Source organism: Mesoplodon densirostris, chromosome X (assembly GCF_025265405.1).
Source record: "Mesoplodon densirostris isolate mMesDen1 chromosome X, mMesDen1 primary haplotype, whole genome shotgun sequence".
NCBI lineage: Eukaryota > Metazoa > Chordata > Mammalia > Artiodactyla > Ziphiidae > Mesoplodon > Mesoplodon densirostris.
The window spans coordinates 65,888,237-65,903,770 of record NC_082681.1 but is presented as its reverse complement, the minus strand read 5'-3'; the positions used below and the strand labels follow the sequence as shown (position 1 = coordinate 65,903,770).

Here is a 15,534-nt window from a genome sequence, read left to right as displayed (position 1 = left end):
TATAAGTGCTTAAAACTAAAAGAAAAATCTTAGACAAAATGGCAAACCCTCGCACATGCACAAATAGCCTATAGGTCATTTTTTTTTTTTTTTTTTTTGCGGTACGCTGGCCTCTCACTGTTGTGGCCTCTCCCATTGCGGAGCACAGGCTCCAGATGCACAGGCTCAGTGGCCATGGCTCACGGGCCCAGCTGCTCCGCGGCATGTGGGATCTTCCCGGACCGGGGCACGAACCCATGTCCCCTGCATCGGCAGGCGGACTCTCAACCACTGCACCACCAGGGAAGCCCCTATAGCTCATTTTTAACAATGGTTTTATTTCTGTGGGAAATTACATATCTTGTAATCAAGATATTTTTCCTAGGGAAACAGATTATCACTTGAAATATGACTGTATTTTCTGATCCCATTTCTAGCCATTACTTTAGTGGCTGATTCTGTTTTTTTTCAGTTTTAAGGGATAAACACAACCAAGTCATTCAGTTCACCTTCATCAAAAGGTTTGCAAGTTGACGACAGATGTCATGATGCTGTCAATAATGAGTTAACACCACAAGGCTTTGCTGACATCAGGATTTTAATGTCAACAATGGTAACTCCCCAAAATGAAGCAACTGTCAACTGCTAAGCTAGAACACAATAATCTAATCTTGAGAGTATAAGGTATTTTTTCACATGGAAGAATCCAACCAGCTCAATCTAATACCTACCCAGAGCAACTCCAGTCTTAACAGTTTGACCTCAGTCAAACTTAACTAAGCCTTAGGTTCCACATTTGTAAAATGGAGATAACAATAAGCATCTAACACAGACAAGGTTACTGTGAGAATCAGATGAGATAATGCATTTAAGGGCTTAGCATTGGATTCAGCATAATAAATGCCAGAAATAATTTCATATATTTGTTTAACAGTGTGTTGTACATACTAAATTTAATTCTGTGTCCTCTATTTGGCCTAGATAGCTCATGCCAAAGTAACATAGAAAACTAAGGATTAGAACACAACTCTGCATCTTCCTAATACGCCTGCTATCTGTATGTAAAACCTTCTTTCTCTGTACTTTAGCTTGTGCAAACTTTTCCATAATTATTTTAAATGCATATACAGAAAAGCAGTTTAACAAATGTGCCAATTCAGATCACAGATACATGATCCAAAACAGTTCAAAGCAGTACAAAATGACTAAAACTGCCATTAACCAATAGCCATTGTAACTCAACATCAACACTAGACTGGACAAAAAAGATATGTATGAACACTACTCAGGAGAAAAAGCAGATGTTGGTACTTTTGTAAATGTGATATAAACCAAATCAGTCAAGCGGTATGACATTACCCACTTAAGCTCTTGGTAAAATCTAATATGAGATCAAACACTCATGTGAAGCACTACCCTGGCGAAAAGCTGCCCCTGGTCTCTTCACCTATTTTCAAACTATTTTTTAAATAGTCCCATTATGATAACATGATAGCTCTCATAATCACACTTGGAGAAATCAGTATCTGTGATAAATTATCATCTCTTTTTACACTGCCCTTTAATAAGATTATTAGAAAAGCAAAAAAGAATATATCAATCTTTCAAAGTATCCCTATTTTGTTGGTCACAACTAAATATCCCCAAAATGTTTCCAATCTCTCTAGCATATATACATAATATATACATGTGTATATATTGACACGTATGTGTATATATATGTAGTTTTGTAATATAAACTGGGAACTGATGATTTTTAGACTATTTTACTTTTTAAACCATTTACATACATAGCAGGCACAGCCTAACTTTTCAGTGGAAAGACTGTAGTGAAACTGCACAGATGATTTAGCATGAGTAACAGGTCAATTACATGGAATTATAATTGTTTCTGTGCATTGGGATTTTATGTGAAACATGAGAATGTGATGGTGAGCAGCCGTATTTGATTTTAATTGCTGTATCTTGAGTTCTCCAAAACATCATGATACTGGAGAAAATGAGAAAATGACGTGAGGCATGGGAGATGAAAATGATGCTGCGGAGAGAACTCTGGTAACAGATGCGCCTCTCTCTGAGGGATTGGCTCAAACTTATGATTTACAGGGAAGCGTAAGCCTCTCCAGAGAGTCTTCTCCAGAGTTATATAACTCCCTTTACTTTTCTAGGTATTGAGAGCAGAAAAGGCATACTTTTCCATCAATAAATGCGTGAAGAATTGCAAAGCATTTTTCAGAACAGCAAAACCTGTAAGCTCTCTTTAGCTCCTTCAGCATTCTTACACTGACAAGGAAGAGTTTCACATTATGCCTCAAACAAGACAAATCTGTTCAAAACAAATGACAAAAATGAAAGCTGGTGAACAAAACAGAGTAAAAGAAAAAAATGGAAAGAAAACCGTCAGTTAAGAAGTCTGATAGAAATAGTGGTAACGGACACACAATGGTCTTTCCCACCAAACGGCCAATGGGAAGAGCAGGAAGATGACTCAGACACCTGAATCTTTCCACTGCTCTCCATGAAAACTATGAGCCTTTCCTTGGAAGCATTCATGTAACAGTAGTGGTGATAAAAGCACCTCAGTATGGCATTATGGGCTATAAAAATCAACTACATTTTCTGAGCACTTACTAAGCATTTTACAGAATTATTCCATTGAATCCTCAACACAGCTCTGTGAGATTTATTCTCTTTAAGAGATGAGAAAATTGAAACTTAGACATTAAGGAACATGCGTGAGGTGGCACAAGAGGCATAGCTGACTCAAACACAGTCTGTCCCATTTCAGAGCCACCTTGTCAATCACTACACTATGCTCTCAAATGAGATACATACATGTCAAGGTAAATAAAACATATGGATGGTATAGCATTTGTAAAACCAAATGACTTTTGAAATATTACTTTCATTCCTACTCACTATGTTATTCAGTTAATCAATATTCTCTAAACTTTAAAACTTTTTGCCCCTAGCCACCCCCAAAATATATGTGAATATATGTATGTGTGTGTGCTTCACACAGTGATACACACATGAAATATATGTTTCATGAAACTATACTCATCCTGGGACTTCCCTGGTGGTCCAGTGGTAAAGAATCCACGTTCCAACGCAGGGGATGTGGGTTCAATCCCTGGTCGGGGAACTAAGTGGGCAACTAAGCCCGCACGGTGCAACTACTGAGCCTGCGCACCTCAACTAGAGAGAGAAAACCTGCATGCCACAACTAGAGAGAAGACCACACACCACAACAAAGAGCACGCATGCCACAACGAAGATCCTACGTGCCACAACTAAGACCCAACACAGCCAAAAATAAATAAATATTTTTTAAAATGTTGCATACATGTAATATATTCTAATACGTATTCTATTCTACTTCTGTTTTTTTTAATGCTGGAATTGATTTCATGACCCACAAATAGGTGGCATCTTGCAATTTAAAAAAAAACAACTCTGCTCTAGACTACAGGTTCATGGATTTTTGGAAATACAGGCAGAGAAAGTATGGACATCCTCTGATATTAGAACCACACACAGGCATCCTGGGAGAGGATTAAATAAGATACATATATGAGAAATCACTTGGCAGAGAGTCTGGCATAAAGAGGTATTTAGTAAAAATCAGTTTCCACGATACCTCCTACAACATTACTATCCCCCAACGTTTAGAGAAGTGAAGTTACTCCACCACCATCATAAGCATTATAGTCAATGAGCTGCTGGCCAAAGTTAACCACCTTAAAGTTTCAATGCTCAACTAACATCAAGAAATGGAGCTGTGCTACCTACATGACCTTTCCTGATGAAAGCAGCTTATCATTTCCAAGAAAATGTTTTTTTATGAACCACTTTGATAGAAAAATTTCTGAAGTATATCAAACACTGACTTGACTTCTTAAGAGGACTATACAGAATCGTCTTTTCTCAAGGACCCAGGGTCATAATTATGCACACACAATGGTAAATTTTAGAGCTGGTAGATGCCTACCTTAGAGGTCACCTAATTTAAGTCTCTCACTTTACAGATGAACAAATTGATGTCCCAAGATGTTATGCAATTTGCCCAAAGTTACCCAGTAGGAAGGTTAAGTGATTCCCATTATGCCATGCTGCCACATCGATTTTGGACTATGCTGAGCATGATCTAGCATGGTAGTCAGGATTTAGGAGCAATACTCCTTGTAATTTTCCCCATGTTTGTTATTTTTGTTATCTCACTTCTTTCCCCATACTCTTTAGCAATAAAACTCTTAAATCAAAATAGGATCTATGTGTTTATGCTCTGCAGGAAAAATGTTAAGCTAGCCTACTCCACAGGCCATTTAGGGGAAGAATTCCAAAATATAATATGTGTGGTGTACTTTAGTAAGGAAAGGGATGCAGAATGAATCTCTACGTGGCCTTCAGAAAGCAAGAAGGATGCAATAAAAAGGCCACATTGGCTTAGAACAGCTCTGAGCATGTGACAGTCAGGAACCCCAAACAGCTCCTCAGAATAGGCAACACAGTAAATGTCACAAGGGCAGGGATTAGGCTCTCAGTAAGTGTGGGTTGAATATCCTAAAAAATGTGTAGTCTGTCACTACACTAAATGGTGCCAGGTCATTGTGCTGTCCGATGTAGGTTTGCATTTTAGGTATTTGTCTCTCCCCTTTCCCATAAGGATATGAACTGTCACTTATGTCTAATGACACCTCTGAAACACAGCTTTTGCAGAAGTTGATAACGTTTCCTATATCTTCTAATAAGATGCTTCTAATACACTCTGAGCATGCTAGAATTTTCTAAAATAAGAATGAATATGCTCTAAATAAGAGAATGAGGGATTCCTCTATGTAAGAAGCATGCTGATATTATCCCATAACTCTCATAACTTCCATCTTGTCTGCCCTTCTGTTGAGTGGATGGCTCTGCTGCAGGTTACAGATTACACAGATTGCCAGATAAGTCACCTGCAGTGAGGTATTATGCTACTGGGACTATTTTTAACCTGCAACTGATGATACTTCTCTGTAACCCGCAAAATTATCACTCAAATGTCTTCTTAAATGGCAAAATGCCTTAAAAATGACAACCGTGGGCCTCCCTGGTGGCGCAGTGGTTGAGAGTCCGCCTGCCAATGCAGGGGACACGGGCTCGTGCCCCAGTCCGGGAGGATCCCACATGCCGCAGAGCGGCTGGGCCCGTGAGCCATGGCCGCTGAGCCTGTGCATTCGGAGCCTGTGCTCCGCAATGGGAGAGGCCACAACAGTGAGAGGCCCACGTACAGCAAAAAAAAAAAAAAAAAAAAAAAAATTAACAACCGTGCACCCAAACTGAAGGCCATTTTCTAGACACTTATTACTATATCCATTTTTAAAAATAATTGTCATGATTTTTTCATTAATTTTTTTTTATATTGAACTCACTATATCCATTTTTGTCCTCTCCCTTGAGACTCCATTTGGCACTCCTTCCTTATTCCATTTTCTTCTATATTTTCCATGGTTCAAGTACTTTATCTTATTCTTCTGCCTTTGGGTGTTCAAGTGATAGTTCCTGTATTTTGTAATCAGGAGGAAATGGGCTTAACTAAGAAAATACATACAAAACTTTATTTTCCCATAATCTCTTCAAAACATGATCTTAAGGAAAACGTTGTGTTATGAAGAATGAAAAGAAATACAAATTAATCAAGGTCAAAGGGGTTTAAAATATTATCCACAGATTATTTTACTTGATAAAGCAATTGTCTCTTGATGACCTTTAACTAGAATTAATCTGCTAAAAGAAAAACTGCATCTCATAACCTATTTCTTCATGTTTCTGATACATGCATGATTAATTCTGCTTTTGTTATTAAAACTGAATCTTTGAAACACTGATTTTTCTATGATTTACTCAAGCTAGTACATCTAGTAAGGCAAACACATCTTAAAGACCACTTTCAGCAAACTATTTCAGAACAGAAATATTCCAAACACATTAAAAATCATTCTTATTCAGTAATGATTGGAATTATTGGATTCGTTTATTTGGGAAATGGCTTTTATCCAATTTTTCCACTTTGACTTACCTAAAAACAAAGCTTCATATCATAAATTTAAACAATGTGCTTGAAAAGTAAAATTGTGTTCACTAAGTGATATGAAAAACTTCTAACTCAAATAAGTTCTTCCGATACTTTGAGAAATAACATTACTCTCATGGAAGTAAGTCTAAAATGAATCTTTTTCCAAATACACCAGATACCCCTGATGCAATTTTCTGGATCACTCACAGAATCTTCCTACCTCTATCATAACGGACTCTAACAGGATGGATGTAATCCATATTATGAACTGAACTAGAAGGCAAAATATGTCTTATATAAGAATTAATAGCACTTAATGATAAGAATTAGCACTCTTATCAATTAAAATTTGAATCAAGACAAGAAGAAGTATCTCAATGATTCAAAGTAATTTTTAAAACACCCTAAGTGCCAAGGTAAAACAACAACAACAAAAAAGGCAGTAACATAGGACCCAAGTATGGTATAACAACTATTCTAAACTGGATATTGTTCTAAGTTTTAGGATAGACTGGAGAGAATAAATAGCGTCTGCTGACTCCTTCCAGTTCTCATCCAACGTCTGTTCATAGCAGCTACAGCAAGGTTATCTGTAGCCATGCAGTTTTCAGCTTGAGAATAAACATGTCTGTGCTGTTTTGAAAACAATTACCCAGGTACAACTAGAATAAGATAATTTTTGGTTAGACAACACTGGAAAGGTTATCTAGTTTACCCTCCTTATGTTCAAAAACAAGGAAACTGAGGCTCAGAGAGATTAAGTTCCTAGCCCTAGCAACTCACACAGTTAGTTAGTGGCCAAGCAAGGTCTAGAACCAAGTTTTCCCAATTATTTCTATTAATATGGGTTAACTCTGAGGGTCAGAACCACTGATTCTCCTTCTGGTATGGAATTGACCTTTGGAAATTTACCGGCTGTGTGATCTTGAGCAAATTGCAACCTTTCTAAGCTCTTTTGCCTCCTCTGTATAGTGTAAAGAATACGTACTCTAACAAGGTTGTTGTGAGGATTATATACGGCTTGTAAAGTGCTTAGCACGTCGATTAGCAAATAATAAGCATTCGAAAATAAGCAGTTATTATTTTTACTCCCAACCTGGAAACATGGCTGCTCCTACTGTTTAAGAAGACAATGAACTGAATTCATCAACACAATGGACAGAGTCTCAACCACCGGGGTTCCCCAGCCTACCACGTTCTGTAGACAGGAGAAAACCCCACCCAACAAACTATTTCACCCCATCTAAAATCCACCCTTTACACTGTTAAGAAAAACAAAATACCAACTGCTGCCAAATGTTTTCTGCCACGTGTTGTACGTGTAATTTGTCGACTAGAAATTGCAGGGGGAGTTCTGGCACCACCCAAAACATGAAGAATAAATGATTGGAAAACAAGGGGAAGATAAGATCACACACCTGAACTGGACTCACAGACGCTTGTTCTCAGCTCATTTAGCTGTGGGTAGATAGGTGGGTGGTATAAAGCAAAATGATTTCTTTCAGCACCATAAAGCAGGAATAATGGCCACCACAACAAATTACAGCCCCCTAGGCTTCTCAGCAAAACATAAAAGAATCCGTTTCATCGCCTTAGTAAATTAAAATATACACGGGCAACAACTGAGCAACAAAATGTATCCGAGCTGCACTGCACCCTAGGATTATATAAATATATGAAAAATTCCTATGAAATGGCGAGACAAAATGATGGGGTATATCACCTTGAAATTAACAAGGAGGAAATCATGTCATGCCAAAGGTGTCTCCATTGACAAAATCCTCACCCTCCGTTCTCATGACACTGCAAACCCACCTCCCTCTAAGGAAATTACAGGAATCACCCGCAGCAACCAACCTCAGCAATCGACATCGACCAGATCGACCCCCACTCAAATGGCGCTAAGCACCGCGGGTCCAAGCCCCTCCCTGCAGCTGCCAAGTCCCGCGCTGGCTCCAGACTACTTCGCTTCCTTTCCGTCCTCCCTCTCACGCTCGACCCCCAACATTTCTCGCCGACCCTCGCCACTGACAGAGAAGGTAGGAACGGGAAAGACTTCCTACACTTTGTCCAGGGAGTACCAGAGCCACACATACCCGTCCCTATTACGACCACATCAAACTCCGAAGGTAGATTATCCGCCATCTTGACAGGAAACGTGTCATGTGACTATTGCTTGTGGAAAAGAGATCAAGTTAAGCATCGCCGTTGTAGAAGGCGGAAGGGAAAACACTGCATTCTGGGTATTGTAGTTCCTGGGTGGCGGGTCCAGATAGGCGGCTACAGCATTGTATTTGAAATGTTTTACGCGAATGTTAAAAGCTCTATTCATTTTCCAGGCTGAGTGCAGTAGTGCATTTAGACTGGAGTTTGGGGGTAGAAAAGAGTTGTAGACTTTTACTCTGATGGCCAGGATGAATGTGGGAAGACCTGGGAACCCCTTGACAATGATGAAGCAAGAATTGTTAGGAGACAAGGAGGGCGGAGTGAAATTGAAAGGGGATTGCTTTGTGAAGAAAGGAAATTTTCATTCCAGTCTGGAAACTGTTTGTTTCCCCCAGCATGTCTGTATTTTCGTTTCGGCCTGCGAGGCATAATTTTCACACCAATACCTTCAAATTCTATCCCTTATCTTTTTTTGTCTCTGTCTCCCCAATGAAAACCCACGAAAAATCTCGCCCTAGCTTCGCCAGAATGGAACCGTCACTGCATCTGTATTTGCTCTAGTTAGTCCGATCAGCCACCTTGGCCACATACATATGCAAAATTAGTCTTGCTTTACAGGAGGGAAAAAAGTTATGAAAACATAGTAGTTGCTTGATAGGCGTTTATTGATTCTGAATCTGGTTTTATATATGTATACAAGGAGTTCATACAAGATTTTCCCAATAAGGTACCGCAGAAATGATCAAGGTAAAGTGGCCTTTATATTCAAGTGATTGTATTTGTTGAAGAGGATTTAGATTGCCTGTGCCAAGCAGCTAATGTAGCTCTGATAAGTATTTTCAAGGTCGACCTCCTCCCACCCGTACCCCCAGTCCCATTATTTAAAATGCTTTGCTGTCTGACAATTCCAAAGTAAAAAAGAGGTAGAGAATGCATGGGAGTGAGGGAGGGTAATTTTTGGATCCCAGAAATTCATTGTGTAGTTATTTTACCATTGGTTCAAGATAATTCAGAGAGTGTAGTGGTGGACCTTCCCTTACACCACCTGACTGACCTCTGAGCTGTTTGTGGTTCCCCAGTCACACTGTTGTTCCTTCATCGTGGAATGATCTTCCCGTTCTCTAGCTAACAATTATCCCCAAGGCTCAGAGTCATTTCCACCACCTCCTCTTACATTTCCTCCCTATACTGGGTTATATTTCCCTACATTGTGCTACCTCTCTGTCATAACCTCCCATATTGCACTGAAAAGTATTTCCATTTATGTTTGTTCCCATACTGGACACATATCCCCCAAAATACATACCCAGATATACAATACCCTAAATTATAAGCCCCTATATGACAAGGATTGTGCCTTACTTATCTTTTTACCCCCTGCATCTAACATAAGCCTGGTGTATAGTAGGAATTCAGTAAGTGTTCGCTGAACTAAGCTTGGCTTTGATTCCCCTAATAGATGGTAAGTACTATAGATTCAGAAATTTCCTAACAAATATAATCACACTGTGAAGATACAACTCATTAACTCATTTAATTTTCCTTAAATACTCATTGAGTACCTACTATGTGCAAGGCACTGATTTAGATGCTGGGATTACAGCAATGAAAAAACAGACAAAAACCCCTGTCTTCATGAAGTTTACATCTAGTGAAGTAAAACAAAATAAACAAGTAATTGCGCTGTAGTGCTAATTTTCCACTATGTTTTTCCCCAAATTTAAAATCCTTTTCTTCCCCCTGAGGATAGAGAGCACAACCCTCAGAAAGATAAAAGTGACAGCCTATACTTAGCTTCCCTTTCTTTAAAGTTATCACACCCTCTCTGGGCATAGAAAAGATTATTATATTCGAAAAATATAAAGCATCTGCATGGAGAAAATGCTCAAAATACCTTTTCCTCCCAATGTATTTTTGTTAATTTTTTACAAGGCAAAAATGAATGTGGGAGTTGACAACATCAATAAAATAGAATAAAACAAAGCAGGTTAATTGCTGTCTATTCTATTATTCTAAGGACATCTATTTTTGAGAACTGAAATATTTTATTTGGATAAATCACAATACAATGAGATGATGGATACCTACAATTTGACTACCCTGTTAAATCACTGTGACATTGATTTTTTACTTAATGTTTTCTTGAATTGAAAAATCACAATTCCCTGGACATTTACCTTGTATTCAGAAGTTTATTCAAGTGTGGGATCTGATGTATCATATTTTTACAAACCAGTAATTTAATGGTCTCCTCTTATGCCTTTTCTTTGAGCTCCAAATCCATATATCCAACCCCTTACTCAGTATCTTTTCTGAACATGTCCAATACTGAATTCATGAATACTTCATCTCCACTCCCAAACCTCTTCGTCCAGTGTTCACCAGCTTAGAAATGGTACCACCTTCCCAATGGTTACTCAAGTCAAAAACTTAAGGATCATCCTTGATATATTACTCTCTTTCACCCTTAAACCAATCCATCAGCAACTCTTGCCAGATTTATCTCAAAGATATATTGTAAATATATCCACCTCTAAATCTGTTCTGCCCCCATAATCTCTTCCTAAACTACAATAGATCCCAGCTGGACACCTCATTCATGCTTGCTTCTCCCCAGTCCACACCCCACACTGTCGGTAAACTTTTAAAAATTCAAATCTGATCATGTTCTCCTTTACCTAAAACGTTCATGATTGCCTATTGCTCTTAAAATCTACTCCAAGATTTTCAACGTGTTGTAAAAGGCCCTGCTGAACTCAACAGTCTCATCTCATACCTCTCAATTTTCTCTAAGCTCCAGCCATATTGGCTCTCCTTCCTTTCCTCTGATATCCCATACTCCTTCCTACTTCAGGACCTTCCCACATGCCCTTCCATGTGCCTGAGGTAAACTTTGATCCTGCTTCCCCCTTTCTTCTAGCTTAATCCTCATTTTGCGGTTCATTCGAAACAACACATAATCTGGCAAGTGCCTCGGTCTATCTTAGGATCTCACCCTATATTCCTCCTCTGTTGAACTTTTCATGATGGGAAATATCAAGTTCCTTATGCAATTACACGTTTCATATCTGCCATCCTCTTAGAAGGTAAGTTCCACAAAGTCAAGGACTGTTCCTATATTGTTCATCATTATATTCCCAGTACATCATTCAGTGCGTGGCAAAAAATAGACACTCAAAAATATTTGACTTATGAGTATATATCCAAAGCAAATAAAAACACTATCTTGAAGAGATATCCATATTCACTGCAGCATTATTCACAGTAGCTAAGATATGGAAACAACGTAAGTGTTCATCAATGGATGAATGAAGAAAATGTGACATATATATGTATACTAGATATAAATATTATTTAGCCTTAAAACAGAAGGAAATCACACAGATGAACCTGGAGAACATTATGCTAAGTGAAATAAGCCAGAAACAGAAAGACAAATGTCACATGATCTCACTTATAAGTGGAATTGTAAAACAAAATTTTAAGTCAAACTCATAGTAGCAAAGAGTAGAATGATGGTTACCAGAGGCTAGGGGTAGGAATAAAGGGGAGCTATTGATCAAAGGGTACAAAATTTTAGTTATAAGATGAATAAGTTCTGGAAACATAATGTACAGCATGGTGGCTAGAGTCAATAATAATGTATTATATACATGAATTTAGCTATGATTGTAGATCTCAAGTGTTCTCACCACACACAGACACACAAAAGGTAACTATGGGAGGTAATGAATATGTTAATTACTTTTATTATGGTAAGCATTTCACACTGTATACATATATCAAAACATCACGTTCTATACTTGTATACCTTAAATATATGGAATTTTTGTCAAAAAATAAATTTCAATCTACTTAGTGAATGGATGAATAATACGGTGGAGGAATTCTTCAGGAAACAACACAAGAGTACAAATTTTTTTAGTTTCTGCTTTATAACAAAGTGAATCAGTCATACATATACATCTGTTCCCATATCCCTTCCCTCTTGCGTCTCCCTCCCTCCCACCCTCCCTATCCCACCCCTCCAGGCGGTCACAAAGCACAGAGCTGATCTCCCTGTGCTATGCGGCTGCTTCCCACTATCTATCTACCTTACGTTTGGTAGTGTATATATGTCCATGCCTCTCTCTTGCTTTGTCACAGCTTACCATTCCCCCTCCCCATATCCACAAGTCCATTCTCAAGTAGGTCTATGTCTTTATTCCTGTTTTACCCCTAGGTTCTTCATGACATTTTTTTCTTAAATTCCATATATATGTGTTAGCATATGGTATTTGTCTTTCTCTTTCTGACTTACTTCACTCTGTATGACAGACTCTAGGTCTATCCACCTCATTACAAATAGCTCAGTTTCGTTTCTTTTTATGGCTGAGTAATATTCCATTGTATATATGTGCCACATCTTCTTTTTCCATTCATTCAATGATGGACACTTAGGTTGTTTCCATCTCCAGGCTATTGTGATTAGAGCTGCAATGAATATTTTGGTACATGTCTCTTTTTGAATTATGGTTTTCTCAGGGTATATGCCTAGTGGTGGGATTGCTGGGTCATATGGTAGTTCTATTTGTAGTTTTTTAAGGAACCTCCATACTGTTCTCCGTAGAGGCTGTACCAATTCACATTCCAACCAGCAGTGCAAGAGTGTTCCCTTTTCTCCACACCCTCTCCAGCATTTATTGTTTCTAGATTTTTTAATGATGGCCATTCTGACTGGTGTGAGATGATATTTCACTGTTGTTTTGATTTGCATTTCTCTAATGATTAATGATGTTGAGTGTTCTTTCATGTGTTTGTTGGCAGTCTGTATATCTTCTTTGGAGAAATGTCTATTTAGGTCTTCTGCCCATTTTTGGATTGGGTTGTTTGTTTTTTTGCTATTGAGCAGCTTGAGCTGCTTATAAATTTTGGAGATTGATTTTGTCAGTTGCTTCATTTGCAAGTATTTTCCCCTCATTCTGTGGGTTGTCTTTTTGGCTTGTTTATGGTTTCCTTTGCTGTTCAAAAGCTTTGAAGTTTCATTAGGTCCCAGTTGTTTATTTTTGTTTTTATTTTCATTTCTCTAGGAGGTGGGTCAAAAAGGATCTTGCCATGATTTATGACATAGAGTGTTCTGCCTCTTTTCCTCTAAGAGTTTGATAGTTCCTGGCCTTACATTTATGTCTTTAATCCATTTTGAGCTTATTTTTGTGTATGGTGTTAGGGAATGATCTAATCTCATACTTTTACATGTCCCTGTCCAGTTTTCCCAACACCACTTATTGAAGACGCTGTCCTTTCTCCAATGTACATTCCTGCCTCCTTTATCAAAGATAAGTTGACCATATGTGCCTGGGTTTATCTCTGGGCTTTCTATCCTGTTCCATTGATCTATCTTTCTGTTTTTGTGCCAACACTACACTGTCTTGATTACTGTAGCTTTGTAGTATAGTCTGAAGTCAGGGAGCCTGATTCCTCCAGCTCCGTTTTTCGTTCTCAAGATTGCTTTGGCTATTTGGCTATATTTTGTTTTTCCAAAAATATTTTGAAATTTTTTGTTCTAGTTCTGTGACAAATGCCAGTGGTAGATTGATAGGGATTGCATTGAATCTGTAGATTGCTTTGGGTACTAGAGTCATTTTCATAATATTGATTCTTCCAATCCAGGAAACTGGTATATCTCTCCATCTATTTGTATCATCTTTAATTTCTTTCATCAGTGTCTTATAATTTTCTGCATACAGGTCTTTTGTCTCTTAGGTAGGCTTATTCCTAGATATTTTATTCTTTTTGTTGCAATGGTAAGTGGGAGTGTTTTTTTTTTCACTTTCAGATTTTTCATCATTAGTGTACAGGAATGCCAGAGATTTCTGTGCATTAATTTTGTATCCTGCTACTTTACCAAATTCATTGATTAATTCTAATAGTTTTCTGGTAGCGTCTTTAGGATTCTCTAAGTAGAGTATCATGTCATCTGCAAACAGTGACAGCTTTACTTATTCTTTTCCGATTTGGATTCCTTTTATTTCCTTTTCTTCTCTGATTGCTGTGGCTAAAACTTCCAAAACTATGTTGAATAAGAGTGGTTAGAGTGGGCAGCCTTGTCTTGTTCCTGATCTTAGTGGAAATGGTTTCAGTTTTTCACCATTGAGGTTGATGTTGGCTGTGGGTTTGTCATATATGGCCTTTATTATGTTGAGGAAAGTTCCCTCTATGCCTACTTTCTGCAGGGTTTTTATCATAAATCAGTGATGAATTTTGTCAAAAGCTTTCTCTGTATCTATTGAGATCATCATACGGTTTTTCTCCTTCAATTTGTTAATATGGTGTATCATGTTGATTGATTTGTGTATATTGAAGAATCCTTGCATTCCTGGAATAAACCTCACTTGATCATGGTGTATGATCCTTTTAATGTGCTGTTGGATTCTGTTTGCTAGTATTTTGTGGAGGATTTTTGCATCTATGTTCATCAGTGATATTGGCCTGTAGTTTTCTTTCTTTGTGACATCCTTGTCTGGTTTTGGTATCAAGGTGATGGTGGCCTCGTAGAATGAGGTTGGGAGTGTTCCTCCCTCTGCTATATTTTGGAACAGTTTGAGAAGGATAGGTGTTGGCTCTTCTCTAAATGTTTGATAGAATTCGCCTGTGAAGCCATCTGGTCCTGGGCTTTTGTTTTTTGGAAGATTTTTAATCACAGTTTCAATTTCAGTGCTTGTGATTGGTCTGTTCACATTTTCTATTTCTTCCTGATTCAGTCTTGGCAGGTTGTACATTTCTAAGAATTTGTCCATTTCTTCCAGGTTGTCCATTTTATTGGCATAGAGTTACTTGTAGTAATCTCTCATGATCTTTTGTATTTCTGCAGTGTCAGTTGTTACTTCTCCTTTTTCATTTCTAATTCTATTGATTTGAGTCTTCTCCGTTTTTTTCTTGATGAGTCTAGCTAATGGTTTATCAATTTTGTTTATCTTCTCAAAGAACCAACTTTTAGTTTTATTGATCTTTGCTATCGTTTCCTTCATTTCTTTTTCATTTATTGCTGCTCTGATCCTTATGATTTCTTTCCTTCTGCTAACTTTGGAGCTTTTTGTTCTTCTTTCTCTAATTGCTTTAGGTGTAGGGTCAGGTTGTTTACTCGAGATGTTTCCTGTTTCTTATGGTGGGATTGTATTGCTATAAACTTCCCCCTTAGAACTGCTTTTGCTGCGTCCCATAGGTTTTGGGTTGTCGTGTCTCCATTGCCATTTGTCTCTAGGTATTTTTTTTAATTCCTCTTTGATTTCTTCAGTGATCACTTCGTTATTAAGTAGTGTATTGTTTAGCCTCCATGTGTTTGTATTTTTACAGAT

General features: G+C 38.0%; 1 protein-coding gene across 2 annotated transcripts in view; it reads right to left on the bottom strand.

Annotated features, from left to right (window-relative positions):
• The window catches only part of CHM (CHM Rab escort protein), a 184,096-nt gene extending 175,909 nt beyond the window's left edge, over window positions 1-8,187 (bottom strand). For both annotated transcript variants that reach the window (XM_060087621.1, XM_060087622.1), the window contains exon 1: window positions 8,131-8,187. In XM_060087621.1, coding sequence (XP_059943604.1) covers window positions 8,131-8,179 — 49 coding nt within the window. In that variant the 5' untranslated portion in view covers window positions 8,180-8,187. The remainder of the gene's footprint in view (window positions 1-8,130) is intronic.
• Between the last annotated feature and the right edge of the window lie 7,347 nt (window positions 8,188-15,534).